This window comes from Morus notabilis, unplaced genomic scaffold (assembly GCF_000414095.1).
Source record: "Morus notabilis unplaced genomic scaffold, ASM41409v2 Scaffold613, whole genome shotgun sequence".
NCBI lineage: Eukaryota > Viridiplantae > Streptophyta > Magnoliopsida > Rosales > Moraceae > Morus > Morus notabilis.
In genome coordinates, this window is record NW_010362242.1 from 121,334 (window position 1) to 148,621 (window position 27,288).

Here is a 27,288-nt window from a genome sequence, read left to right on the forward strand (position 1 = left end):
TTGAGTTTTGAAACCTAAATTAGCGTTCGGGGACTAAATTCTAATAGAGAAAAGCATAGATCAGCAAAGTATGTTTTACAAGGTTTGGTACGTTTTTCTAAAACCAAAGAAAGTTTTTCTGAGACATCACTATGACTGATATGGGTATCAAAAGAGTAGTTGCGCTTATTATGATCATCATGGGAATGATAATATTGCTACTCAAACCAACTGTAGTACAAGCAATTATAACTCAAATTCCAGTTTTCCGGTCACATCTCTCCTCCACTTCCTCCCAGTGATCTCCGTCCTCCGGTTTTGTTAATCGATGGTTTTAAGATCCGCGGTCTTCCATTCGAGAACATGAAGGAATTAGACGTCATGCTCAATTTGGCAGACTGCCTTCGGCAAAAGTGCCTGAAATTGAAAAGAGAAGCTCGTGAGTTCGAAGACTGTGTTAGCGACTTATGCGCAACAGTTGCACTTTTCTTGTACAACAAGGCACATAATAGATTACCGCCTTGACAAAGATTCATGGGTAAGTATGAAAAATTTTCTTTATATGTTGGTGTAGTAATATCATATGGATGACACAGTACTCTACTGTTTTTGTTAATTTGGGCACTTGATCATGTAGGAAACGTCTAAATCGTATTGTATGACGTTCTTATAAATACCAAAAAACTTGTTCTTGAATGTTTTATCGCATGAAATTGAATTGTTGTAGATGTGACAAATATATATATATATATATATATCCATGTAATTTGATCTGTTTTTGGTATTACATGTTTGTTTCTAAATCTGTACACTCTATTTGAATAAATTGTAGCCATTTGGGGTTGGCTATATCTTTTGATTACTAATTCTGATGTCACACGTAAGTTTTGTCAAAATAGTAGTTTTTGCATATAAAGCAGGATCTTTTAAGCATACCTAAACGCATTCTTCTCAGTTACGAGATCAAATTACAAATATGTGCCGTTCCTATTTGGCAGGTCCGGTGGAGAAGAGAACCAGTCAAAACAACATTTGGCTATGGAGGATATCATTTCTTTTCTTTGTTTTTTTTTTAAGAATAACTATATATCAGAATCTTGGAACGAATATCCACTTACTGGTAATCTGTACGTACTTGTTTGTTGCTATATGTTTTAGAGTGTTGTCTTTGCTAAATGATTTAAATCAAGTTAGATTTCAACTAATTAATTATAGTCCTTGACCTCGGGATTAAATGCATATCTTCAAGACAAAAGATGGAAAAATAATTTTCTTCCTTTTTTTTTTTCAATTTATAGGATGAATCTACGGTCAAAAGCAAGTCTCTCTCCTTTTTTTATTTATTTTTTTTCTCCTAGGGTCAAAAGCAAGTCTTTGCCAATAATCTTCGTCGTTCTGCAGTTTTGATTCTGGTTGCTTGAAAGGGAGAAAACCGCAATAAGATGACAAAAAGCTCTGACGTTTAAGTCAATTTAATTCCCCTAAAACAGAAGGAAGCGAAAGAATTGACAGAACGCAAGTGAGTAATTTTGTAGAGTACTACTCGTATCATTTGGCTCGCCCAACCACGCATGTTTTTTTGGGTTGAAAGTTGGAATGATTGCGGCTTATGTGATATTGAAGTTGGCTCCTGGTCAACATTCTCTTCACTCTACTCTTTTGTCCGCCTTAATAAAATCAAGCAAATCGCGATGTGGCCTTGAGCTATAACAATGTCTAGGCATCCTCCATCCGTCGAGCCAATTTGTTCGCTTTAATCACCATTTACATCTTCCACCATTTAGCTGCTGTCTTCATTAGCATTAGCATCTTCAAATCAAGAATTGAACGTGCGTGTCCATCACCCATGGATATTTATATCCTTAAGCTTGTCGTATAAACATTCGTATGTCCCATTTAATTCGCTGATTTGAGTTTTTAATTCGAATTTAGATGTGACTTTATGTGAGAGCTTATTACTGTAACAAAAAAATTAGATATGATTGTTTCTGAGAACTTTTTACTATAGTAAAATTCGAATCGGTGAAATGAACATGACCTTAATTTTAACATTCTTTAATTTGAAAGATATTGCTTATGTATAGGTCAGATTCAGCCCTCTCTTGACAAAATTTACTTTGCAACAAGAGACTTGATGTTAACACAATGATTGGTTAGAAGAAAAAATAGCAATTTGAAAGCTTCAGCTGACCACAAGCCTTACCAATCATGAAACAGACTTCTAGGGCCCTAAAAGTCAGTTTTCCTGCTAGCTTTACGTATTGCAACAGGTTACCAATACAAGTCATTAGTCCTCCAGTTCCATTTAGAACATAGCCTTTACAAGGTAAGCTTAGCCCCTGTTTAACAGTATCAAACAACCCTAAATCAGCAAAGTCAGTCTGGTATTCCTTCTTTGTGGTAATGTTTCTCCCCATTTTTTCTTTAATAAAATTTTGTCGTCATTTCTTTTTTTTTTTTTTCAAAGTCAGTCTGGTATTTTGTCTATCAAAGGTTGAAAAAAAAAAATCAGATGATCCATCATTTGCATCAATTGAGAACAGAAGCAAGCTCTTTATCGGGGTTTGTGATAAATTCAAGAATTGCAGCCAATTTTTCTGACACCAAATTCTCTAGGACAGTGAAAAGAAGCATAAAAAGAGGAAAACAAGATGAAGAAAGAAGGGAGAAAGAAAGGAGAAGATTGGCGAAGCGAAGATGGAGGAAGATCATTTACTTTCAAAAATGTCAAAGAAAAGGATTGGTCTTTCGTTGAAGGTTCCTATTCATACCAAGAACAAAATCTACAGGATAAAAGCAAAAAAATTTATCAAACTAAAAAAAAATGTAAAGCATATGAATTTCATAGCACCCTCAATATCCCTAAAAGGAATGCCTAGCCAAACGTAGGTTTGTCGCACCTTACCATGAACCCGTCTAGGAACTCAGCTCTGACTACAGTATAGATCTCATAATGAAGAAGGCTAGGCGGCCGTTGATAGGAACTGCAATTGATCTTTCTTTCTTGTGCTGTTGAAGGAAACTCTCTTTTACTTGGAAGAAAACACTCTCCTTACCTTTAGTAAATAGGATATCTCTCACTTTAACAAAACTTATCCTTCCGTCTCTGTTATACCTAAAGGCATTGGCTTTTCTGGGTTTTTGAAGGTTCCCCATTTGGCTCAAAGGAAGTCTAAACTCGAGCAGAAAAGAGAATGAGCCAAGTGAACTAGCAAAAAACAGGTCATCAACCGAAATACCAATACTGCAGGGAATAAGAGATAACTTAATCTAAACAATCAAAACTGTTATAGGTAAGTTCCATAGATACATAGTTAAGTGCAGGCAAGCTCCATAATTTTAGTTCAAACCTAAAAAGATAAACAAAAAGATTTGAGGAGAAAAGGAAGAAGAAAGAAAGACCACAAGTTATGAACGGACAGAACTAATATCAATTATTCCAAGTACCATAAAAGCTCCAGATTTTCAAGCATTTAGCAATGCAACGGGAAACACAACAAACCCAAAAAAAAAAAAAAAAAGAAATGATAACACATATTTCTATATCATCCACAAAGCTACACAATCTAAGCATTCAAGCAACTTAGCACAAGTTATGTAACAATCTACTAATGACTGATCAGAAGAAACAGAAAGAGGACCACTCTCGCTAATTTCATTAAAAAATATGCATATAATCAACTATGTTAAAGATAACAAGTCCTCAGAATCCCAAATTCTAGGGTTACAAAATTCAATTTTTCCAATCCAAACTCGCACGACCTAGAACTCAGGGAAATCAAAATATGAGATTCTCCGAGCGAGTCCAGCGATTACTTATCTTTAGTGGAGACTCCGTACTTCTCTTGCATCCTAGCGATCTCCTCCTCCTTCTTCTTCTGATCGAACTTCTTGCTCATCTTGGCCTGCTGATAGTAGAGCACGATCAGGTACCGGTTCGCGACGTTGAACCCGGAGAGGTGGTCGACCGCCGTCTTGGCGTCGTAGATGTCCTCGTACACCACGAAGGCCGTACCGCGAGTGTCCTTGTTCGTACCAATTCGGATCTGGCGAATCGCTCCGTACTTGCCGAAGATGTCGTACATCTCTTCGCTGGAGATGTTGAAGGGAAGGTTCCTCACGTACAGCACGCGGTTCACCTCCGGGGGAAGCCGGGTGTTGCTCTTGCGGAGGCTGATCGTCGCCATTAGGGATTTGGGGTTGGGGACGGGTGTTTGGACGCCGAGAAACTGAGGGAAAGGTTTTTCTGGGAATTTTATTTCGGGGAAAAAGGGGGAAAAGTCCCTGGATTGAGGCGTATGGGAATATCTTCCGAATAAATTGCTTTCTCTATTCCTGGTGGCGGTGGTGACTGGTGAGTCTGGACTCAACTCGAGGACGAAAAATACACGTAAATTAAAAATAATTTTAATCTCATGATTCTAATTTTAAAAAAAAAGAAACTTCAGCCCCGTTCACTTCGCTGATTCGAGTTTAGAATTCAAGTTTTTCTACAGTAAAAAGCTCTCATAAACAATCACATCTAACTTTTTTACTACAGTAAAAAGCTCTCACATAAAATCACATCTCAACTCGAATTCTAAACTCGAATCAGCGAAGTGAACGAGGCTCATTGCTATGTTTAGTTCCCAATTTGAACCTTAATTCATATCTTAATATTACAGTGTTTTATCCCATAAAAATTTCAATTTTTTATTTATTGAGAAAGTATACTATTAGTTTTAGATCTTATTAAATATATATCCATGATAATCTAAATGCACATAAAATTTGAGAGAATGTAGTAAATAACAAATTTTTAAAATTAAATTAAGCAAATATCAGATTTTAAAAGTATTTAAAATAAAGAACAATTTATGCGCGTAATGGTTCATTTACGGTTAGTATAAACAATTTTTTCACCTAAATTTTCTTTTTACGATTTGTAAAAAGGATTTTTTCCATGTAATTAAAGAGTTTTAAGATTTTGTTTTACTATGTAAGTCATTTTTTACCAATTGTAAATGAATCATGTATACGGTAAATGATTCATTTACAACATAAATTCGTATTTATTTTAAATAGTTTTAAAATTTATTATTTACTTAATTTAATTATAAAAAATCCGCTATTTATTACAATTTTTCATTTTATTTACAGGCTCGTATGTAGCATTTTCAAAAAGGTTTTGTTTTAAAAACAATCTTAAATATTATCATGAATATATGTTTAAATTAATAATGTACTTTCTCAATAAATGAAAAACTGAAATTTAAGATTGTTTTGAGAATTATAAGACCACTTCTAAGAATTGTGTTTGATTAGTTTTTTTTTTTTAAATTATTGTAAGTATGATAAAAAAGTGAAATTATATTTAATTATATTTATGAAATTTTATTTTGAGTACACCTAATTATTAATCTTAAATTAATATATTAAATAATTAATAATTGATAATCACTTAACAAATAAAAATTAATAAACTAGTAATTTAGTAGTAGATATATTATTAACGGGTATATTTGTAATTAAATATTATATATATAATAAATTAATATGCTAAATAACTAAAAATAATAATTAATAATCAGTATATAATTATGTTAGTAATGTACTAATAATTACAAATAAGAATTAGTTGCTATTTAATACTTACTGTTTATTTTTATTGCTAAATTACAAATTTAATAATAAGAAATTATTATTTAATTAAAAATTGAGTAATTATTATCTATTTATATAATTAGTAATTATTAATTATTTAGTATAATACCTTTTTATGAAAATAATATTGTTGATAAGTACCTGAAAATAAAAATAAAAAGGGAAAAATAATTTTTAATCATTCTCTAATTCTTTAATCAAACACAGTTTACAAAATATTTTCTCGTACCTCAAAAAATGTGCAGAAACATTTTCAAAAATAATAGAAAAGCAATAACGAACGCACACCCTATGATTTCATTAGTGAATGCTCAATTTTAACTATCTAAAAGACTAAAATATCCTTGAAAGTAAAAACAGGTGGAAAAGCAAAAAGAAAAAACAAAATAAAATCTCAAGTTACAACCATTGATTTTTTTTTCTACAATAGTTTTTCTACTATGATATATTTTTTATGAGGTCCAAAATAGAGAGTATACTTGCACAATAATTAAAAGGGCGGAATGGACATTTTATGTTTCAAAAAAGACGCTCAAATATTCACACTATGCTTTTTAAAACTCCAAGGTACTTATTTAATAGTATTAAAAAGACAGAGTGCCTCCGAGAATTCTTAATAATGCAGTCCAATTGAGATAAATGGAGACGACAATTAGTTCAAATTGCCAAAATTTAAGATGTTCGTATCAAACATGCCCAATTAACGAAAAGTTTGAGTGTGTTTGTATGTCTATGAAAGGATATATTTTCAAATCTTTATTAAGAAAGTATTAATCATTGGTGACATTTAGAAATTTTTGGGATGCTAAAATATACACCCCTAATCATTATGAAACTTTTACGATGACAATAATTCAAAGTAAGAAAAATTTGCCTCTTGTTTTATTTGGAGAAAATTGGAGAATTAATGTTGTAATCGTCTTATGACAATCTATACATATACATACACATTGATATGTATACTGGTGGAAATGTAATTATTAAAAATTTATTCATTTATATATATATATATATGTAATACATATATGTAACGATAGATAAACGTAGTTTTTGAACCATAAGTTCCATGCACGATCACTATCTATTTGTATGAAAATAACTGTAAGACCGGTTTTTAGCCCAAGACATCTTGATAGCTGATAAATTCACAATCCAAATTTAGATAACATTTATTCTCCTTAGATTCTTCAAACAAGAAAAAAATCTCTTGATTGATTGGGCACATTTTGTGGCCAAACGATCTCTCCCTTATTAGATTATAGCATAATCTTCCTTGTTTTGTCTGACTCGGACGACAATCTGTTCTTAGTACTTAGCCAAGAGATCTTAACTAAAAATGGTTTAAACATTGGTTATATTTAACCACCATTTAAAAATTAGGCAATTTTTAAAGGAAACAACTTTTGTTTCACTCTTGGGTAAAATGTTGCCATGGAGGATAGCAGTTATAAAAGACTTAAAATAGTGGAAGTGATATTTACTTATTTAGTAAAGTTGGTGTAATTTCTAAAAGCATTTCAAACCTTTTCTGTGTTAATAATAATCCCACCCTCTTTTCGTAAGAGTTGCCATGGCTAACCGGAACGAGGTACGCATACTAACTCCTAATGAGTTTTTGATGTCTTGTTTATGGGATTTCTTTCTTATGGAAGGCAAAGTGAAAGGAAATCTTTTTACCGGATAGATAAGATGTTGTAGGATTATTTTGTGTAGTTGCATGAATTAGAACAATTTTATAAGGCACCGACGGTATTAAACACCAGCTATTAATTGAAGGTAAGTCTCGCAATATGGGACCCTCATATGAGATCCATCTTCTATCAATGATGGTGTTTAACCTCAACGGTGCCTCTAAGCATTTTTTTTTTTTTTTCATGAATTATAGGGTTCACTTTTGTTAGGCTGCAGAATTTGCTTTGCTTCCTGTAGGGGACCAATTAGGCTATTACCAAAAGAGACTATTTTGTATTTTTATTAATCATCTCATATTCCAACTATTAATTTGGATTTATGTCTTTGTGAGTGCTAAACTGGGACTCGTATTGCCCCTAACATTGCTCTATGAATATCCTTTTTATGATGTGATGAGATAAAGGTTAATAGTGCTAACATTATGAGAATATATGCAAACCATTCTTGATTAATCTACTTTTTCTTTGGTGCAATGCTCTCATACCACATTGTCATATGAATTTTTTGTTCCATTAAGAGAACTCTTCAAACCTGGTTTATTAATTAGATATCATATCTATGTCACGTTGATCATTAATTTAATTTTAATTTTCATATTTTCAGGAAAATTCACCGACACATATTAGAAAAACTAATTTATATGCATCAAAATAACTATAAAGTTTCTTAATTTATGTTAGCTTTATATATTTGTCACTTAAAGGTTTTGCCTTGTTTTCTCTCGTTATCTTCTTATGATTACTAATGTTAACATGTTGCTATAGCCATGTGCCGATTTGATTTCCTCCTCAGTACAACTTGTAAGTTGGCGCAATATCTGAACCAGTTAAATCATTTGAAAATCTACTCTAAAACACGATAATTTTTTTTTTTTTTTTTAAAAGTGGGGCAAGAAAACATTTGAGCTTGTGTTGGTCAATGTGCGTTGACCAAGGGGATATTAACCAATACAAGCTCAAGATATCAACTCAAATCCTTTCCAAAGACCACCTTTTCATATATCCAATTAACTCTTTTGAAAAGCTATTCTAAGACATGGGAAATTAATTTTAAAAAAATAATAATGTGGGGGCAAGAAAACACTTGAGCTTGTATTGGTCAAAGTGCGTTGACCAAGGGGATATTATTATTAACCAATACAATGTCAAGATATCAACTATGTCCTTTCCCTAAGACTACATCATATGCATCCATAGATCAATGTTTATTGCAAGATGTAATTGGCTTAAAAAATTGCGAGGCAAATAGAACACTTGAGCTTGTATTGGTCAATGTGCGTTGACCAAGGGGATATTAACCAATACAAGGTCAAGATATCAATTCAACTCCTTTTTCCCATAAAAGTAGATCATGTACATCCGTAGATAAAATGCTCATTGCAAATTGTGATTGACTTAATGTGATTCAAGATGTTAGATACTGACTATATATCCTTTTTTCAAAATTTACAGAAAAATGGTTGGATGTCTGTTCCTCAATTTGGAGGGTGGGAACACAAGAGCCCGGGACGCACCGACTACTCCATGGTGTTTTCCCGAGCTCGGGCCAATAGGAAGCAGAAAAAGACTGACTTGAGTGAGTTCAAGCGCTCCAGCCTCGGAAACGAAAGGGAGCTCATTGCTCCTCGTGGACCTCCTCACCAAGATGATTCTGTCATGGTAGGACTTCATTTCACCAAAACTCTAACTCATGTGTTCATCATACTTTAAGTTGCATTGCACACCATCATTCAATAGGTAGTCCTTTATGTCGCTTGAGTTGACACCATATATGTTCACCTGTTTTGGTCCATATCCCCTTGGTCAACGCACATGGACCAAACATGGTAGAACATCGCGTCCCCCCACGAAATTGATCATAATACACCAATGAGTATATTACCTTTCTGAAAACAGAACAGGGAAAATGAAAGAGAAAATAATTTTGCTCAAGTCTGTCACATCATTCTTTCGTTCTGATATGCTCACACTAATTTCCATGCAGAGGAAAAAGAAGATTCTGACCTACATTAACTGCTGTATTAGACCTTGAATTGCTTAGTATCCAAACTAACTACCTGTCAAGCTTCCAATCATTTGTCCCCTATTAATGGCCTGTAAATTATATAGACGAGAGGTTTCTCTAAACAGACCTAATCAGAAGTTTCTGTAACTTCTAAGTGTGCAATATGCATATTATGTATTATGTAACTAAATTTGGATTTCAATTTGTACTTCTACAGACACACACACACAAAAACACAAATGTATGTATTTGTATGTCATTGCTCAATCACACGGCCATGGCAGGAATCTGACTAAATAATATTAACACGTATTCATATAAACATCACACAGTAATGTACACAGGAGGTTGTGCAACCTAATTATTCACATCTTGGAAACTAATGACAGTCATTCCAACAATTCAAGTTCGATCAAATTCTTTCTTTACTAATGTAATGAAATCACACTAACTTAAGATGATAATTAGAAAGAAAATATTACAATAAAACATGCCATTTTTAGTTTATTGATATAGAACGCTTAACCGGAGCTCGTAGAGAAGATAAGTAGTTAGCATCTGCCTTGTCAATTCCATTGAAAAGATAATTAAAAGGTGGCAGCTCTATGTACTTTCCAGAACCTGGATTAACCTTCAATTCATCATTTTGCCAAACAATTCTTCCACCAGCAATTGTCACCTCAACCTTTCCCTGAAAAACAGATCGTGAACTTAAACACCAAGAATGCCAGGAACAATAAGCAGACAGCAGGATACACGTACAAAAAGATTTTAAATATTAAAAGTACAGGTAAATATAGATGTGTTAGTAGTCATTAAAGAACTTGTTAAGCGGAAAGCTAAGAATAGTTATGGAACGCTAGGTCAGAGTAAAAATGCATCAAAATGAGTTGCGAAAGTGTATATTGACAATGCATAAATTTGAATTCCACCGTTACGTCTTTGGTAATATGCGCGTCATCAATTTCACATGATTTGGTATGTGAATCACAGATGTGAAGATACATGAACAATGCTCCTTTTTTCTTTTTCTTTTTTTCTTTTTTCTTTTTATTACCTAACATAAACAAATGTTTCAACTAACAAAAACTTCCTGTAAAAACCATTCTACTTATTGTTTTCCTTATTATGTCAAATATTCTGTCTCAAGTTATTCCCCATGCATGTTTTCCACGGTGGGTTACAAATATGCTCTATAACTGATAGGATCCCGACCTTAACAATTAATGGTTATGAGTATGAAGGAAGGAAAATCACTGAATCGTATTATTATTAGAACTAGTCACCAGAAAACAGAGAATGAGCTCGTCTGAGCTCGGTATTACAATCGGAATGGAAATTACAGAAGAACGAAAGGGATAGAGAGGGATTTTCGAGGAATCCCACAACCTCCTAACAACCAACTCTAGTCAGGCCAAAAACAAACCACTCCGCACTCGCCCTCGCTTAATACCACACAGATTCTCTAACTAACTTCCCACGTCAGCTTCCCCTGCCTCAGCCAGACTCATATTCCCAGATGGGCCTGTCTGGACCCCCAGCCCCTTATCTTCCATTCCATTTGGGCCGGAATCTGCCACCAAACCACCCTTGGTCCTCCTGGTGTAGACCTTCCTCACCGGAGGCCTGACACGACTCCCCCCTTCGAAGACAACCTTGTCCCCAAGGTTGTAATGAGGAAATTGGGCCTGAAACACCTCTAGAAGCTCCCAGGTGGCCTCCCAGTCTGGCAGGTCCTTCCACTGAACCAACACTTCCGTGACTTGTTTCCCTCCCACCGAAGTCCACCTGCCGCGAAGAACCTCGGAAGGCTCGACCTGCAACTCTAACTCATCCGAGAGCTGTAGGGGAAGTGGCTGGTGCTGGAGTGCATCCCCCTTGAAGGGCTTCAGCTGAGAGACATGGAAGACCGAGTGGATCCTCGCGTCTGCCGGTAGCTTGAGACAATAGGCCACTTCTCCAAAACTTCAAATGGCCCATAAAATCGAGGAGCCAACTTTTCATTGGGTCGACGGGCTAATGACTTGAGGCGATAGGGGCGGATTTTGAGCAAGACAAGGTCACCGGCCAAAAAGGAAAGTTCCCGACGGTGAACATCCGCGAACTTCTTCATGCGCTGCTGTGCAAGCACGAGGTTGCCCCTGAGCATATCGAGGAACTCGTTCCTTTGTCGCAGCTGGAGGTTGACATCTTCCACGGCCGAAAGAGAATCTTGGAAGCGGTGAACAGTTGGAGGATCGCGGCCATACAACACCTGAAAGGGAGAATGCCGCGTTGATGCATTATAGTTGGTGTTGAACCAGAATTCTGCCCAAGGTAAGAAGCGGAGCCACAAGCGAGGCTGATCACTCGCGAAGCAGCGGAGGTAAACCTCCAAACACCTGTTCACAACCTCGGTCTGGCCGTCGGACTCGGGTGATATGCCGGGCTGCGTTTCAGCTTGGTCCCCTGCATGCGAAAAAGCTCCCGCCAAAAGAAGCTCATGAAGAGGGGGTCCCGGTCGGTGACAATGGAGGCCGGAATGCCGTGTAGCCAGACTATTTCCCGCACAAACACTTCAGCGACTTTCTTGGCCGTGAATGGGTGAGAGAGTGGTAGGAAGTGTGCGTACTTGGATAACCGGTCCACGACCACCAAAATTGTATCAATCCCCTGCGACCGTGGCAGCCCCCTTATGAAGTCCATGGAGATATCTTCCCACACCCTCTCCGGTACCGGCAATGGTTGGAGCAATCCTGCGGGTGTCATTGCCTCATACTTCGAATGTTGACAAATGGAACATTGAGCAACATATTGACGTATATCTTCCTTCATCCCCCGCCAGAACAGGTTATGCGCCACTCGTTTATAAGTGCGCAAAAAACCCGAATGACCCCCTAAGGCCGAGTCATGAAATTCGTGCAACATGCGTTGTATCCATGGCGATTGCCTAGGAAGGACGATTCTGCCATGGTAACACAGCAAGTCCCGCTGTAAGGACCAACCCGCAGCCAACTCCTCACCCTGAGCGAGCTTCTGTAACAAGGCAGCGCAGTTGCCATCTTGCTGCTGTTCCTGCCTGATATCCGCCCAATTTACTAGCTGCGGAATGGAGATGGCCGCTAACTCCACCCCAGTGTCAGCCCCTCGTCTAGAGAGTGCGTCAGCCACACGATTCGACGCCCCTTGCTTGTATTCCAACTCGAAATCATACCCGAAGAGCTTAATTACCCAGCGAAGGTGCTCTGGAGGTAGCAGCCGCTGGTCCATGAGGAACCGGAGCCTCTGCTGGTCCGTGCGTACCACGAAGTGCCCGCCAATGAGGTAATGGCGCCACTTTTGGACAGCCAACACGACCGCCATGAGTTCCCGTTCGTAGACGGACCGGAGCCTAGAAATGTCGGAGAGCGCCTTGCTGAAAAAAGCAATGGGCCTCCCCCCCTGCATTAGCACCGCCCCAATTCCCGAACCCAAAGCGTATGTTTCTACCACAAATTGCTTGGAGAAATCCGGTATTGCTAGAACGGGAAGGGAAGTCATAGCCCGCTTTAGTGCTTCGAAGGCAGCCCCCGCCTCTGGGGTCCATCGGAATTCTCCCCTTTTAAGCAAATCGGTCATGGGTTTTGCCAACCGTCCAAAATCCTGAACGAAACGCCGGTAATAACCCGCCAGTTCTAAGAATCCCCTTACTCCCCGTACGTTCTTGGGTGTGGGCCAAGATAGAATTGACTCCACCTTGGCCGGATCAGTGGCCACCCCTGCAGCTGAGATAACATGCCCCAAGTACTCCAACTGTGGCTACCTAAAAACGCATTTCTTCCGATTTGCAAAAAGCTGCTCCCTCCTCAGAATGCCTAGGACTACGACGAGGTGCTCTTCGTGTTCCTCCCATGTTCGACTATAAATTAAAATATCGTCGAAAAACACTAAAACGAATTGGCGCAAATAGGGTTGAAATACCTTGTTCATAAGTGCCTGAAACGTGGCGGGAGCGTTGGTCAAACCGAACGGCATGACCAAGAATTCATAGTGCCTTTCGTGTGTTCAGAATGCCGTCTTCTCCACGTCGAATTCCCTGATTCGTATTTGATGGTATCCTGCCCGCAAATCCAACTTCGAAAACACCGCGGCCCCATGCAGCTCGTCCAACAATTCATCTATGACCGGAATTGAAAATTTGTCTGGCACGGTAAGTTGGTTGAGGGCGCGATAATCGACGCAGAAACGCAAGCTTCCATCCTTCTTTTTGACCAATAAAACCAGGCTGGAGAAGGGGCTGTTGCTTGGCCTAATGATCCCTGAAGCCAGCATTTCTGACACCAATTTCTCAATCTCATTTTTTTGCACTTGGGGGTATCGGTAAGGCCTAATATTGGGCGGCTCAACCCCGGTCTTGAGGACAATCTGGTGGTCTCGAGCGCGTCTCGGCGGTAGTCCTTCCGGTGTCGCAAACACGTCGAAAACTGGGTCAAAACCCCTTGGGTGGCAGATATTCCAACATGGCCTCCCCGCCCCCTTCCTTGCCCTCAAGGACACAAATTTCAAGCAAGGCCCCCATCACCTCACCCTGGAATTTTCACGTGAGAGCACGGAAACTTACCGGTTCCCATTGTAGGGTGGGATCCCCCTTTAAGCAAATCCACCCCTCAGCTGCCCTGAATTTCAAGGTGAATTCCCGCCAATTAGCCCTGACTTCCCCCAATGTTCGCAGCCAGGAAACGCCCAATACCACCTCGGCACATCCCAATTCAAAGGGTACGAAATCCCCACTCAGTCGATAGCCCTGGATTTCCAGTTCCACACCTTTACACAACCCTTGCTGCCGGAAACAAGTCCCGTTCCCTACCTGGATGCCATAACTGCCCGTGGTGGACAAGGGAATTCACATCTCTTGCACGACCCTTAAGGAGAGAAAATTGTGCGAGGCCCCCCTGTCAATTAAAATCAATACCTCGCGTTCGCCGAGGGTCCCTTTCAGCTTCATGGTGTCGGAAGATGCAATTCCCATCATCGCGTTGAGGGAAAGTCTAGCCATCCCCCCTAACTCTTCGGCCGGAGCTTCCTCTATCTCTTCCATGTTCTCTTCTTCCTCCGCGTCGCCCTCCGACACCAACAGCACCTGTAATTGCCGGTTCTTACACCGGTGGCCAGGGCTGAACTTCTCATCGCACCAGTAGCAGAGCCCCTTGGCTCGTCGGCGTTGGTACTCCTCATCCGTCATCCGTTTGAACCCAGTCCCCCCTTCGGACAGCCTTCACTGCGGCGTGGACCAGAAACGAGACCGTGGAGAAGAGTTAGGCTCCTTACCTGGAATGGACTGAAGGGAGCTTCCAGAATAACCTGGCTGCCCATTAGGCCGCTCGCTTGGGCCCATTTCCCTTCCCAAGCCTTCATTTCGCCCTCCTCGGCCCAGTTTACCCTTCCTCAACCGATCGACTGCCTCGTTTCTCTCTTCAATCTGCTGGGCCAAATCCATAACTTCCTGCAAGTTAATGGGCCGCAATAATTTTACCTCAACCCGCACGTCCTCTCGGAGGCCATTGAGGAAAGCTCCCCGGAAAATGGGTTCCGGTATTCCTCTCATTGATGCAGCCAAAGCCTCAAAACGGTCACGAAATTCTGTTACTGTCCCTTCTTGTCGCAGAGCCATCAAGCGCTCCGTTGGGTCACCATCCTTCGCGCGGCTGAAACGGTGGAGGATCGCCGCCTTCAGATCTCGCCATTCGATGAAGGGGTGCTGCGAGTCCACTGGAACCACCCGAGGGCCCTTCCCGCCAACCCCCACGGCCCTTTTAGCCCAAACCAACAAACAATTATGAGTTAACGTTACACTAATTTTTATTATTTTTATATACAAAAAAATCTTTAAATAATACAAAATGAAGACTTTCTCCAATCAAAAAAAAAAAAAAAAAAAGAAGACTTTCTGACCCAATGATTAACCCGTTGAACGACAACTTAAGCTGACTGTACTGTGAATCAAAGAAAGCGGGGCGGGAACCTGAGTCTCAAGGTGGCATCCCAACAATGCTTCCAAGCAGTGGAGGGCCCCCTGCACGTCTCCTAACTGAGTTCCCAGAACATGGACATCCTCCTGCAGCTGAGGTACATGGTCCACCATAGCTCCCAGCATCTGAACCGTATCCCTGACAGAATCGAGACCTCCTTCAAGGCTGGAAACTCGCTCGGTTGTGCTCGCCGTGGGAGTGTGCTGCGCCATGGATCACGGCTCTGATACCAAGTTGATAGGATCCCGGCCTTAACAATTAATGGTTATGAGTATGAAGGAAGGAAAATCACTGAATCGTATTATTATTAGAACTAGTCACCAGAAAACAGAGAATGAGCTCGTCTGAGCTCGGTATTACAATCGGAATGGAAATTACATAAGAACGAAAGGGATAGAGAGGGATTTTCGAGGAATCCCACAGCCTCCTAACAACCAACTCTAGTCAGGCCAAAAACAAACCACTCCGCACTCGCCCTTGCTTCCTAATACCACTCAGATTCTCTAACCAACTTCCCACGTCAGCTTCTCCTGTCTCAGCCAAACCCATATTCCCAGATGGGCCTGTCTGGACCCCCAGCCCCTTATCTTCCATTCCATTTGGGCCGGAATCTCCCACCAGACCACGCTTGGTCCTCCTAGTGTAGACCTTCCTCACCGGAGGCCTGACAATAACGTTGCCATTACAATGCTAACAACTCGTGTCATGGCAATTACTAAATCATCAGCTAGCTTCTGCATTAATATCTATGTAAAGTAATTCATTATCATGTCCCCACTCAATTTTGTCAGAACTCAAGTCTTGTGGAATGTGGTAGAATCTTGACGATTTCCATATCACATCAATAATTTTTTTTGCAATCTAAAGTAACAAACAATGCTTATGAACTATGAGTCCAAACTTCTCTTAACAATGATTCCATCATATACGGTAAGACTAGCAAGAAGAAATGCAATCTGGAACTGGGATATGTTCTTCAGTATATTTCTAAATAAACATTTAGTAAGTTTACAACCACGAAAAATTGAACCGTAGTGCAATGAAGAGCCTTTTCATGTTAAGGTAATGGCTGAGTCATTAGATAGTGAGCGATAAGAATTACCTTTCCTCGCCTTCCTTCATATACATTTGTGTCAGATCTAGAGTGGTGGGACTTTGCACTTATTTCAAAACTTGAGTTTGGATTAGCATTTATCTTAACATGTGCTCCTACACATTTACTTTGTTATCTCAAAGGACTAAGAATAGATATATTGTAAGGGAATACATTATCAACAGAATAATATCAAATATACCATTCCGCGCTTGTTACTCGGACATAGTCAGTAACTGAAATTTGGCCAGATTCCTGAAGGACATATGAGATCAAACCACCACAAAGACTATAATTCTACTTAAAGCAATTGGAGAAATAAGCCAAAAAGTTATTGCAGCTTACCACCATTGTGTCCCAGACAAGGTGCATCCTCTCCTCGATACCTGAATCCCATTTCAATATCAAGAAGGATGATAAAGTAAACTAGTTAAAATTTAGGCCCCCAAAAAGCTCGTGACTTTTTGAGTTCAGAGACACTCTATTTTCTATATTACCGTTGACACCATTCGGGATTTTCCGGAAATCATCAATTCCAAGAGCCTTCTGTGTGGAATTGAAGGTACAGTGGTCGGTTCCTACAAGCTGAAAATTGCATAATTTACTATAAGAATAAGCTGAAAAGATTTCGATACATGTAATATGGTCATTGTTAAGAATTCCTGTTAAGTATCAAAAGTTTTAGGATTAGATTCACTTGTGTTCTTCACTTTGGTAAAATATTTCATATATCTCCAAAACACAATTCTTTTCTTTAAAAAGATAAATAAACGAACCCAATTCTTTAAGTTTTTCCTATTTTTGTGGATCTAGAGTATCTAGAGATTTTATTTGGTGTATATAGCTGTATATTTCTTTCCTTAAAAGTAGGAGTAGTTCCTAGAAATCAGGATCAATTCAAATGGATCCTTGTGTATAAATATACCCGAATTCATCCAAAATAAATCGAAGAGAATTCCAATTCTGGTCTCCTTTAAGCTTTAGCAACTATAACCGTGTAAAAAAATATCAATAATAAACAAAGATAAAACAATGTCTCATTTCTTACTTTGCTGCAGTAACAAAATCAGAATGCCAAAGCCAAGAATCATCAAGGACCAACCCAGATACTACAGGTTCTCCAATAACCCTCTGCCCTGCAGGGTGAAAGGAAATAACTTCCTGAGAGATTGTAGACCACCAAAATTAAGATCTTTCAGAAGAAAGAGCAGTAAAAATGATGAGGTAAATTTATGACTTGAAAAAAATACAACAAATTAAATGAAACGACCGCCAACACTGGCAGAATTATCTCACGATACTTTTCACCTCCAGAACTCTTCTCTGTCTAAATATTTGTCTGTGCATGATGTTAGAAAGGCAATTTCTTGGTAAGCAATCTTAGAAATATGTTAAAATCCAACCCCACCAGGATATTTTAAATTTTCACATATTTGGGTCCTCAAACAGTGAGCAAGTGGTGATGCGTTCATTCTACAGATAATTTTTTCTTTAATAAAAAATGTCTGAATGTACGCTTCAGTCTAAAGAAAAATCTTCAAAGTTGCAATTCACTCCAACTCTACAGTTCATGAAAGCATCTGTCGCTTCCTCTGTTTGTTCTAAATAATTCATAGAGCTCAAAAGATCTAGTAAGAATTTTATCACGCAGAGCTAAAGACTGAAAATTCAAGTTATTTAAAGAATTACAATAAGTCAATAACCAATGAAAAGATAGGATATGTGATGCTGAGTGATCAGAGATTCTATTAGAAAAATGAATTTTCTGTTAAACATGTACCACCACTAACAGATTTAAGATCTTAGTGGACCTGATTTCCGAGCTTTAGCAATTTCTTCCATAGCATCAATGCTCATCACATGAACCACATACAAAGGATTGTTGATAAAACCTGCCAATCGAATTGCCCGAGCAGTTGCCTCTCCTTCCAACTACATGGGAGTTACTATTAACTTATATACAAGGATTAAATAAGCAGAGATACAGTTTAACATTCTATTATATACTTAAACTAAACGGAATAGGAAGAAATAGACCCGCAAGGAATATTCACCAGTCTCACGTGGTCTCACGTGATATAAGCCATATGTTTGCTGTTAAAGAAATTGTCTTTTAGACAATACTATGCAAATAAGTATAGCGGGAAAAGGGATCACACAGAAGAAGCTAACCTTCCAGTGGCACCCCTTTTTTTTTATTTTTTCCTAAAATCCTTGTACTTTTACCTGACACGAGGAACAAAATCTCCCTCTTTAATCTTAATTACAAAACATAAACGATGGTTCAGGAATGAAACTCTGAGAGGTCCCTATAATGGGTTTCCATGGGCTCAACCGTAAGCTAGGTCAACGTTACAGCAAGAATGTATTTTTATCAATACTTTAGACCTCGCACCCGATATTAGTACATGGAACAAAAGGGGCATTTTTTCCCCAAAAAATAAAAAACAAAAATCCTCAACATGTGCCCTGTAGAAGACATATTAGCAGCCAAGATCGCAAAAGAATGTATTTTCATAATTACCACTGGTGGCCTTGAAAGAGCATGTCCCTCAGGACCAGTAATACCAAGTTCTATCATTCTTTGTTGTCCTTCATAAACAGCATCTCCATTTTCTGCATGGACCATGGCTAGAGCGCCAAGAGCCTTGCATTTCTTGAAACCTTCTAGTAGAAGCTCATCACTAATCATTAGAGAGCCCTTGTAGGCCAAGAAAAACTTGAAAGAGTTTATCCCTGCATTTGTGAGAATAAATATACGTAGATAAATATGGCAATATTGTTTCGACCCAAACTTAGCAGCACCTGGAGAAACATAAACTACTAACCTTTTTCCTTAACCATTATTTCCATTTCTTTTGAAATGGTTTCATCCCATTTTGTAATTGCCATATGGAAACCATAATCCATGCATGATTTCCTCGATTTTTTTTCATAAGCTTCAAAACCCGCCGTCAAACTCCCATTAACAGGTATAACAAAGTCAATATGCATAGTTGTTCCACCTGCTAATGCTGCAGCCTGACCAGTGAAAAAGTCATCAATTGTTTCTGTACCCATGAACTCCATAGCAAGGTGAGTATGAGGATCAATTCCTCCTGTTAATGTCAAAACAAATTGCTATATCATTAGAAAACTTGTTCAAATATATGCAATCAATAAGTGTATCTGAAAGAAGAACCAAAAGAAAAATAACATCTGGATAGTATTGACTAGGAAACTCATAAATGAAAAAACCAAGCGTTAATAACCGTATTCAATTTTGTTAACATATGTTCAGATGAAATTAACATGATATTGTGATAATCAAAATGCTTCTGGAACCATTCCAATTAACAATTAGAGCCGGACAAGAGAGAACCCAATAAAAAGAACACAACGTAGAGCAACTGATCTCCATGCCAAAGGCCCCATGGGCTGAGTGGCAGAGGCAATGGTGTAATCCTCCCAGTTTTCAAGTCCTATACTTGAACCCCAAGTAAGAAAGGAACGTGGAGATTAAATGGAAAATTAAGGATCATCACCAAATCGGTAGCTAGCCATTGGAGCCAAAACTCTATCTTTACTACAGGGCTTGAGCCTTGAAGATAAGCATCTAAGAGCTTATCTGGCAAAAGACACTCAACTCAGTACTTGCACAGCATTGCCCCGTTGTTGCCACCCCCTCCCAGTCAGAAAATGACAACAGTGTAATGATCTATCATGCACCTATAGAAGAAGAATCTAACCTGGCATGACAAACTTTCCAGTGGCATCAAGAACAGTTACATCATCCCCAACCTGGAAATGACATCAATAAAGATAAGGATATGTGTTAAATCACGCTATAAGAGAGAGTTTAAGAGAGAGCAAGAGAGAGAGAGAGGCCATCTCAGTAGAATCTCAAAGAAAACAAAAGGAGGTGCATTCTTGTAACATCCAACACATTGGCTTAGTAGACAAATAAAGCTTCTCCCAGGTTACATAGAAATTTGAGGAACCACAGCCTCTCTAAAGTAAATGTGCTTTCTCCAAGACAAACACTATGAAATCAAAACCTTTTGTAATAACTGCAGATAATGCTAAAAAGATGATAACTCAGTGCCCAAAAACAACAAGCTCACCTGTCCAAAATATAGATTATAAATGGATCTGTAAAATAAATAAATAAATAACATCGTGCAAAATCGAAGTAAACATCAAAGAACTAAGAGTACTTGAGAGCTACTAGTAGTGAATGTTTTTGAATTTTCATCATATTCTGGCATAATTCTAAATGCGCTTGCCGGAAGCATTCGCCACCATATAGCCAGTGGCATAGCCAGAAATTCAAATTTTATCCTTAATTTATATTTTTAACAAAAATTTCAGTTATGCTGTACTTCAGAAACAAAATTATAAGTGTGTATCCACTCAATAATTGAAACATATAACTATGTCCCTATTCACCAAAGAATTATTTTCAAGTTTTTCGCTGTACTAAAAGTGGGAAAAATTCCCGGGGTCCGAGCATAGCTTCTCTATTCATATTAGATAATACAAAATTAAGTAAGAAAGAAAAAAAAAAAAAGGAAATGAATGGTTGGAAAACATTTGATTTCAAAGTCAAAGACCAGCTTATCTAACTCAAAATTGAAATCCAAGTTCAACTATCCTCATCAAGCAAAAACATTCACAAAAACCAAAGCTTGAAAAAACGTTACTTGAACGTGAGGCTTAACGGCGACAATGATCCCATCCTCCACATAAACATCAGCAACCTCCTGCTGATGAGCGTTCACAACAGTCCCTCCCTTTATCAGTATTTTCGACGCCGACGGCGAAGAAACCCCGCATGTGGATTCGCCATATCCAAATACTGTATCGCCGAACTGGAACACCGAAGATAGTTAGCAAATCAAACTCTCTTACAAACAAAGCAAGCAATTTTTCCCACGGTTTCTAGTCAACCAAACAGAAAGTAGAGATTGTTAGTACCTGGTTGGATTCGGAGATTGAAGGAAGGCAGAAGAAGAGAAGAACAAGTAAGGGAAGATGGAAAATTTGGGATCTTAAGATTGAATCCATGAATCTCTGGAAGCAGTGAGGGTGGACGTAACGATTCTGCCAATTGGCTTTATACTTTTCAAATCCTACGGGAATTTCTACGGCGTGTTACACACAATTTAGCTCACACCTATGTCTTTCCATTTGAGCCGTTGGATGCGTTGTTTTAGCTTTGATCATGTTGTGCATAAAAAAATTAAAAAAAAATAAAAAAAATCCTTAAAATAACTTGTTGAAGATATGGTAAGGTGTAAACTTGATTTTGGCCCCCAAAAAAAACAAAAAAAGTTAGCCTTTTGTGTACAATGTGAATTATGATATTAGCAAAAAGAAAAAAAAAAGAAAGATTACTGTTTTTTTCCAATTCTCTGCATCATACTTTTTTTTTTATATAGAAATGTCATGCATCATAATATGCATGATTATTGATGCTAATAAGACTAAGATAACACCTTATCCCAAAGTTTGTGTTCCAGTATCCGTAGTAGTTGGTCACCATAACACTAGTCATTTCTTTAGATGCTTACCCTATGATGTAGGGGAAAAATCAGTAGGTCCATTTCACGTCGCGAGTTTAAATTATAATTGTTTGATAAAGCTTTTTATTTGTCTATTTATTATTTATTATTATTTTAGCTTGTGAGTATAACTTTTGTCTACAAGTCATTCGGTATTTGACAGTTTCTTTCGAGCTTTGCAGCTTAACTCTTCAGGTCTTCTTCTTTTCTTTGTGGTCCTCTCTCGTTAATTGTATCGTTATTAGAGATTTGCGCCAATAATACTTTGAATTTTCTTTTTACTTTAGTTTGTGCTTTAAATTGTAATAAAAGTGCAACGATGGTGTTCTTACTACTTTCTATTTATTAATTTGTAATAATAGAGATGATTTTTTCACTGTCTGATATTGGTTATGTCTCTCACATGATTGAGTTGTTCACTAACAATGGGGATTGTTTGGTCAAGTTAAAATTTTTTTTGTGTCATGATGCTAAGTTTTTGATGGGAAGGGGTTTTTTTTAAATAGGACTTTAAGTATATTTAATTTTAGCGTGCTGATGTTTTCTCTCATTCTCAAACATCAAGTGTACGTGCATCTTTCTGTCTAATCATAGGCTTATATTGTGTAGTTTATTTATCTGTTCCTATTTAAATATAAATTCTCTAGAAAAAAAAAAAAAAAAAACCTTGGGCACTGCCATTAGTTAAGGGGAGGTGGTTTAAGGTACTTTTTTTAGGCTTGAAAAGAGTGGGTTTTTTTTTTCTTTTTTTTTTTTAAAGAAAGAAAAGAGTAGTTTTTAGGTCAAGCTTATCTTCGTGTTTAATTTTCTTTAAAAATATTTAAAAGAAGTACATGATTTTACACAATATATTTGTGTCATTTTTAGGTCTCGTTCGCTTCGCAGATTCGAGTTTTTAATTTGAACTGAGATGTGACATTTTTTAAGAACTTTTAACTGTAACAGAAAAAGTTAGATGTGACATTTTCTGAGAACTTTTAACTGTAAAAACTTAAAACTGAAAACTCGAATCAGTTAAACGAACGAGACTTAAGTTTGCGCTACTTATGATTACTCTTTTGCTGATTTAAGGTACGTTTGGTTGGAGGATTCAAACCATGTGATTCGAACAATTTTCGATTTATGTGAATTTTTTGTGAGAAAAAATACTGTAACGAATCATGAATCATGATTCGAATCAGAGAACGAATCCCTCTACCAAACAGAGCCTTAATATTTTCCTTTTGGATCTTTGGTCTCCGGCCTCCGCTTGTGCTTTGAGCACAGTCGCAACATTTTTTCTTTTTTCTTTTTTCTCTTTTTGGTTCTTTTGGTGAGAATTCTCCACGGTTGAAACTTGCACACAAGATATAGAGCTTTATATAGACACTCACCCACAACATGACCACAGCATGAAGAGCCTGAAATGGAGAACACAGCAATCAGAGATTGCCAGATTTTCTACATAAATATTATAGGAAATGGCGTCGTAGAATCACATCCATTATTTAGCAGTTCAGCCTCTGCTAATTCAAAGCTAATAAGATCGAACAGTAACAAAGAAAAACCATGTCCTAAAGCTCCTCAGCCTTGCAAAATGCATTCTTTTCTTTTCTTTTCTTTTCTTTTTTGTAGGCATACCATCTCTCGTTTCAAGAAGTCAAACTTTACAAGTCAGAGCCCTACTAGAAATGACTCAGGCACCCTCCAGAAGCATCTTGCTATTGTCGATTTTTTTTCTCTCTTTTTTTCTTTTTTAGAATTTAGTTAAAATGGTAAACTTATAAGACTTTCAGTTATACTGTAGCCCATGCAAAATAATTGCAACAGCGTCCTCCGTTGGGAGCCCTACCACAGCCGAAGTAGAAGCAGCCATGACTTGGTCCCGGTTTCTGCACCATTTGTTTTCGTCTTTGCACCCCGCAGAAGCATTTTTCTTCTTCGCCGTGCCCGATCTGGATCTGATGAAAGGGGACCAACGGTACCGATTGGTGCTTCATCCTGTAAGGGGGTGGGATGAAGCACGATTGGTACTCCGGGAACTTTTGCAGTGTTAACGGATGATCCATGGGCTGCCACGTCAGTGAGTTAGTTATGGTAAACTGGAATCCACGGTGCATTAGATAGGTAAGCAGGCGAGCAGTGTTCTTAGCATCGTCAAGGCCGCAGTGAGCACGGCCTTCCCAAGTGAGGCCAGCCAGCTGAACAGCTTCTTTCAGGTTGCACTTCACCCCTCCAAATACCTCATGGAATGGGATCTTCAGATTGATCCATCTGTAGATGGAAGAAAGCCGAACATATTAGTTCCATTCGACGGGTTGAAGCATAGAGATACAAAACACAAATAATAAATACTAAAGAAAAATTTTCAAACTCATAAACAGCAGAGACGCATTAGTCCTACTTTTAGAATTGTAAACTTCGGTACTGCTTTGTCACTGTTCTTGTTTTGCAAAGACGATAATATTTGACAAGAACAAAAGTAAATTTCTTTTGACTAGTTTGACTCCAAAAAGAAGTTCCTGAAGAAAAAAAAAATATATATATATATGATATTACCACACTTTAACTGACTTTCCTTGAGGCGTTTGAATATCCATATAAGCTGAGCAAAAAGACTAGAATTTTCAGTCAACAAAAGGAACACGGGTGACTCCAACTTTCTAACGATCTTGACAAACGTTAGAGAGAGAGAGAGACAGAGAGCAATCTCAACAGGTGAAAATGAATTCCTACTTAAGTATGACTTCAACAGATTACCAAAAATTAAGTCCTGCTCTTATAATCCACTAATTTCAGACTCCAGAAAGGACAAAAACAATCCAAACCTCGCAGAAAAGAATGAATACTTTTCTAGGATATCCAACGGCCAAACAGCCCCTTAGGAAAAAGATGCTAATGATATTTTAACTTTAGTTTTTGTTTCTCGGAGCAACAAATAATACCTGTTGAAGTATGGTGGTTTTTGGATCCTTTTGAATCGACACTCAGATTCCAGCATCACCCGACAATCCCAATTTGACCACGTAACCACAACAAAGTTAGTTCGCTTGACCCCCTTTTCTTCAAGCCACTTATCATGCAGAAATAGAGCCTCACTCAAGAGAACGCCTTTGTCAACCTGGATCCGATCAGATTACTAAGAAGTTAATAAGTAATAATGTTCACTCCTAAAATGAGTTAGAAGAGAATCAGTTTGGAACAAATTATCCCATTAGAGAACTTCATTTGAAATCTCTAGAAAGCATATAGATCTATTTTCAAATATCAGTACATCTTTCTAGACGTAAAGCAAGCAAATCCATGGAGAAAACCATTGGATATTGGCCTCGACGCTACTTCTATTCTATTAGAAAGGAACCTAGAACTCCCCACTACTTCAAACAAGAAGATAACATGAGAAATATGATAACAGAAGTTAATGGAATAAAGTCTCATTACCTGAGTTTGTTGAATTCCGGTAAGATCCTTACAGAAATTACTAAGAAGTTGATTGTGAGTAGGACGCACATATACTTGAAACTGATCTTCCAGCTGCCCAGTGATACTATTCACCAGAACCGCTGGGAATTCAATAATCTCCTGTGGGTGAGGATTCTTCTCTTTGTCACAAGTTGCCTCAAAATCTATAACCACAAAATACTGAAACTCTTGAAAATTAAACTGTGATTGATACATCTGGGATAACTTCCATAAGGGCAGATATTGAAATTTATTATCATCTGGAATACAGTATTCATGATGATTCACAGGATAGACGTGGTTTTCTAGCGGATAAAACTGGTACTGTTGTGCCTTTTGATTCTCAGGATGATAAGCTGACCAAACATGATAACCCTGTTGGTAGAATGGTCTATGGTAAGCTTCATTTGGAGGGATAGTGTACGTGGTGTTGAGTGACCCACCTTCAGTTATACCACCCACAAAATGGCTACCAGTTTCGTCTATCGGCTTCAAAGATCCTTCCCCTAATTTCCCATTATCTTGCAGGTTTGGAGGTATTGCTTCACCATGTAGGCATCCCACGGATGTGTCATGGTACTTTTGCTTTGTCTCTGCAACAGAAGCAACAATTTTTTGTTCCGATGAGAAAAACTTCCTTTCATGGATAAAGAATCAAGTACATAGGAAAGAGGATAAGGTATCCTTGGAAAAATTAAAACAAGGGAAGGGAAAAGAAAACCAGAAAACAGAAAAGAGCTAAGGAAAAACAAAAAACAAAAAAAAATCAAAATCAATGTAATAGAACGTTATTAATCAATTCATGATGTGCTAGCTACAATTAATCACTTCAGAATGTATTAAGACGTTATTTATAAAATTGAAACAATAACAAATATAATATGTGCTAGGATGTAAGAAAAACGAGTTTCAAGTATATTCAAATAAGATATATACAACATAATGGCATATATAAGATATATACAACATAATGACATATATAAGAGGATTCAAAGTATTTTGCAATTTTGATAATTTTGCTTTTGCGATTCAGGACCTAGTGTGATATTGAGTGCAGCCACCTCACAAGTACTTTCAAGAGTTAGGTGTTGAGCGGTCCAGGATTTTGAATGAGACGATTTTAGAGTAATATTTCTTTATATACAAAGGTAGACATGGAACTTTTAAAAAATTCCAGCACATAGAATTTTATCGTATAATCATCTAAACCAAGAGTGTTCATACAGTTTTAAAGAGTATTAACTCAGATTTTATCTTATCCCTTCAATCTCATGATTGATCACACACCCAAAACCCCAACATTTAAAACCACAAGTTCCTATACCCAAAAAAGCACGAGGGTTTGGTATTTGCAGGCTTAGGCTAGTAGAAGTTCTACATCCACCTCCAATGTTGAAGCCTTGAGTTCCAAATCCCAAAGAAGAAGAAGAAGTTGGGAACAAAACAGATATATGGAATTTGTTCTGTATTATGAGTATTACAAGTCATGTTTTTCTTTCTTTTCTCATGTATTTTTTTCCACTTTTCGAAGAAAGTACAAGGTCATCAAATAATAATAGAACATGATAAATAAAACCATCACTACGTCGACTTGGTTCTAGCAGCATTCTTCCCCCACCTGGTCATAAACATGGTTCAGAATGGTAGAAACAACAAATGAACAGTCTAAAAACACATAAATCATCTTAAATTGTGACAATGTGTGCAATAAGAGTTCCATACACCTTCTGTAGTGTCCTTATTCCTAACAACCAAGCTATGAGTAACTATTCTACACTTCATACTGAATTCTGACATAAACACTATTGGCTATAGAACAATATGAAACCAAGGCCCAACAATTCAGTTTATGGTGCTTTCACTTTACTATAACTATATAATACACATATATACATATATTTATAAC

The 27,288-nt window shown here is 37.8% G+C and overlaps 3 protein-coding genes across 3 annotated transcripts in view; all 3 read right to left on the reverse strand.

Annotated features, from left to right (window-relative positions):
- Window positions 1-3,595: 3,595 nt before the first annotated feature.
- On the reverse strand, window positions 3,596-4,314 carry LOC21387883 (splicing factor 3B subunit 6-like protein). The gene has a single exon (XM_010101504.2). It carries the CDS (start codon window positions 4,164-4,166, stop codon window positions 3,792-3,794), a length of 375 nt encoding a protein of 124 aa, XP_010099806.1. The 5' UTR covers window positions 4,167-4,314; the 3' UTR covers window positions 3,596-3,791.
- A 5,314-nt stretch (window positions 4,315-9,628) lies between these two features.
- LOC21387885 (dihydropyrimidinase) lies at window positions 9,629-21,444 on the reverse strand. The gene is given in 11 exon segments (XM_024167803.1): window positions 9,629-10,009; window positions 16,408-16,653; window positions 16,744-16,784; window positions 16,896-17,060; window positions 17,430-17,534; window positions 18,210-18,330; window positions 18,923-19,134; window positions 19,227-19,496; window positions 20,127-20,178; window positions 21,081-21,248; window positions 21,355-21,444. Coding segments are annotated over 11 exon segments (1,662 nt in total). The 3' UTR covers window positions 9,629-9,817.
- Window positions 21,445-23,339: 1,895 nt separating this feature from the next.
- The window catches only part of LOC21387886, a 4,786-nt gene continuing 837 nt past the window's right edge, over window positions 23,340-27,288 (reverse strand). The window contains exons 3-5 of the mRNA XM_010101507.2: window positions 25,362-25,975; window positions 24,866-25,041; window positions 23,340-24,194 (exon numbers count right to left, since the gene is read on the reverse strand). Coding sequence (XP_010099809.1) covers window positions 23,717-24,194; window positions 24,866-25,041; window positions 25,362-25,975 — 1,268 coding nt within the window. The 3' untranslated portion in view covers window positions 23,340-23,716. The remainder of the gene's footprint in view (window positions 24,195-24,865; window positions 25,042-25,361; window positions 25,976-27,288) is intronic.

Bases quoted from the DNA above. Each gene is read 5' to 3' on its own strand.
- LOC21387883 (XM_010101504.2), bottom strand. From the start codon at position 4,166: ATGGCGACGATCAGCCTCCGCAAGAGCAACACCCGGCTTCCCCCGGAG.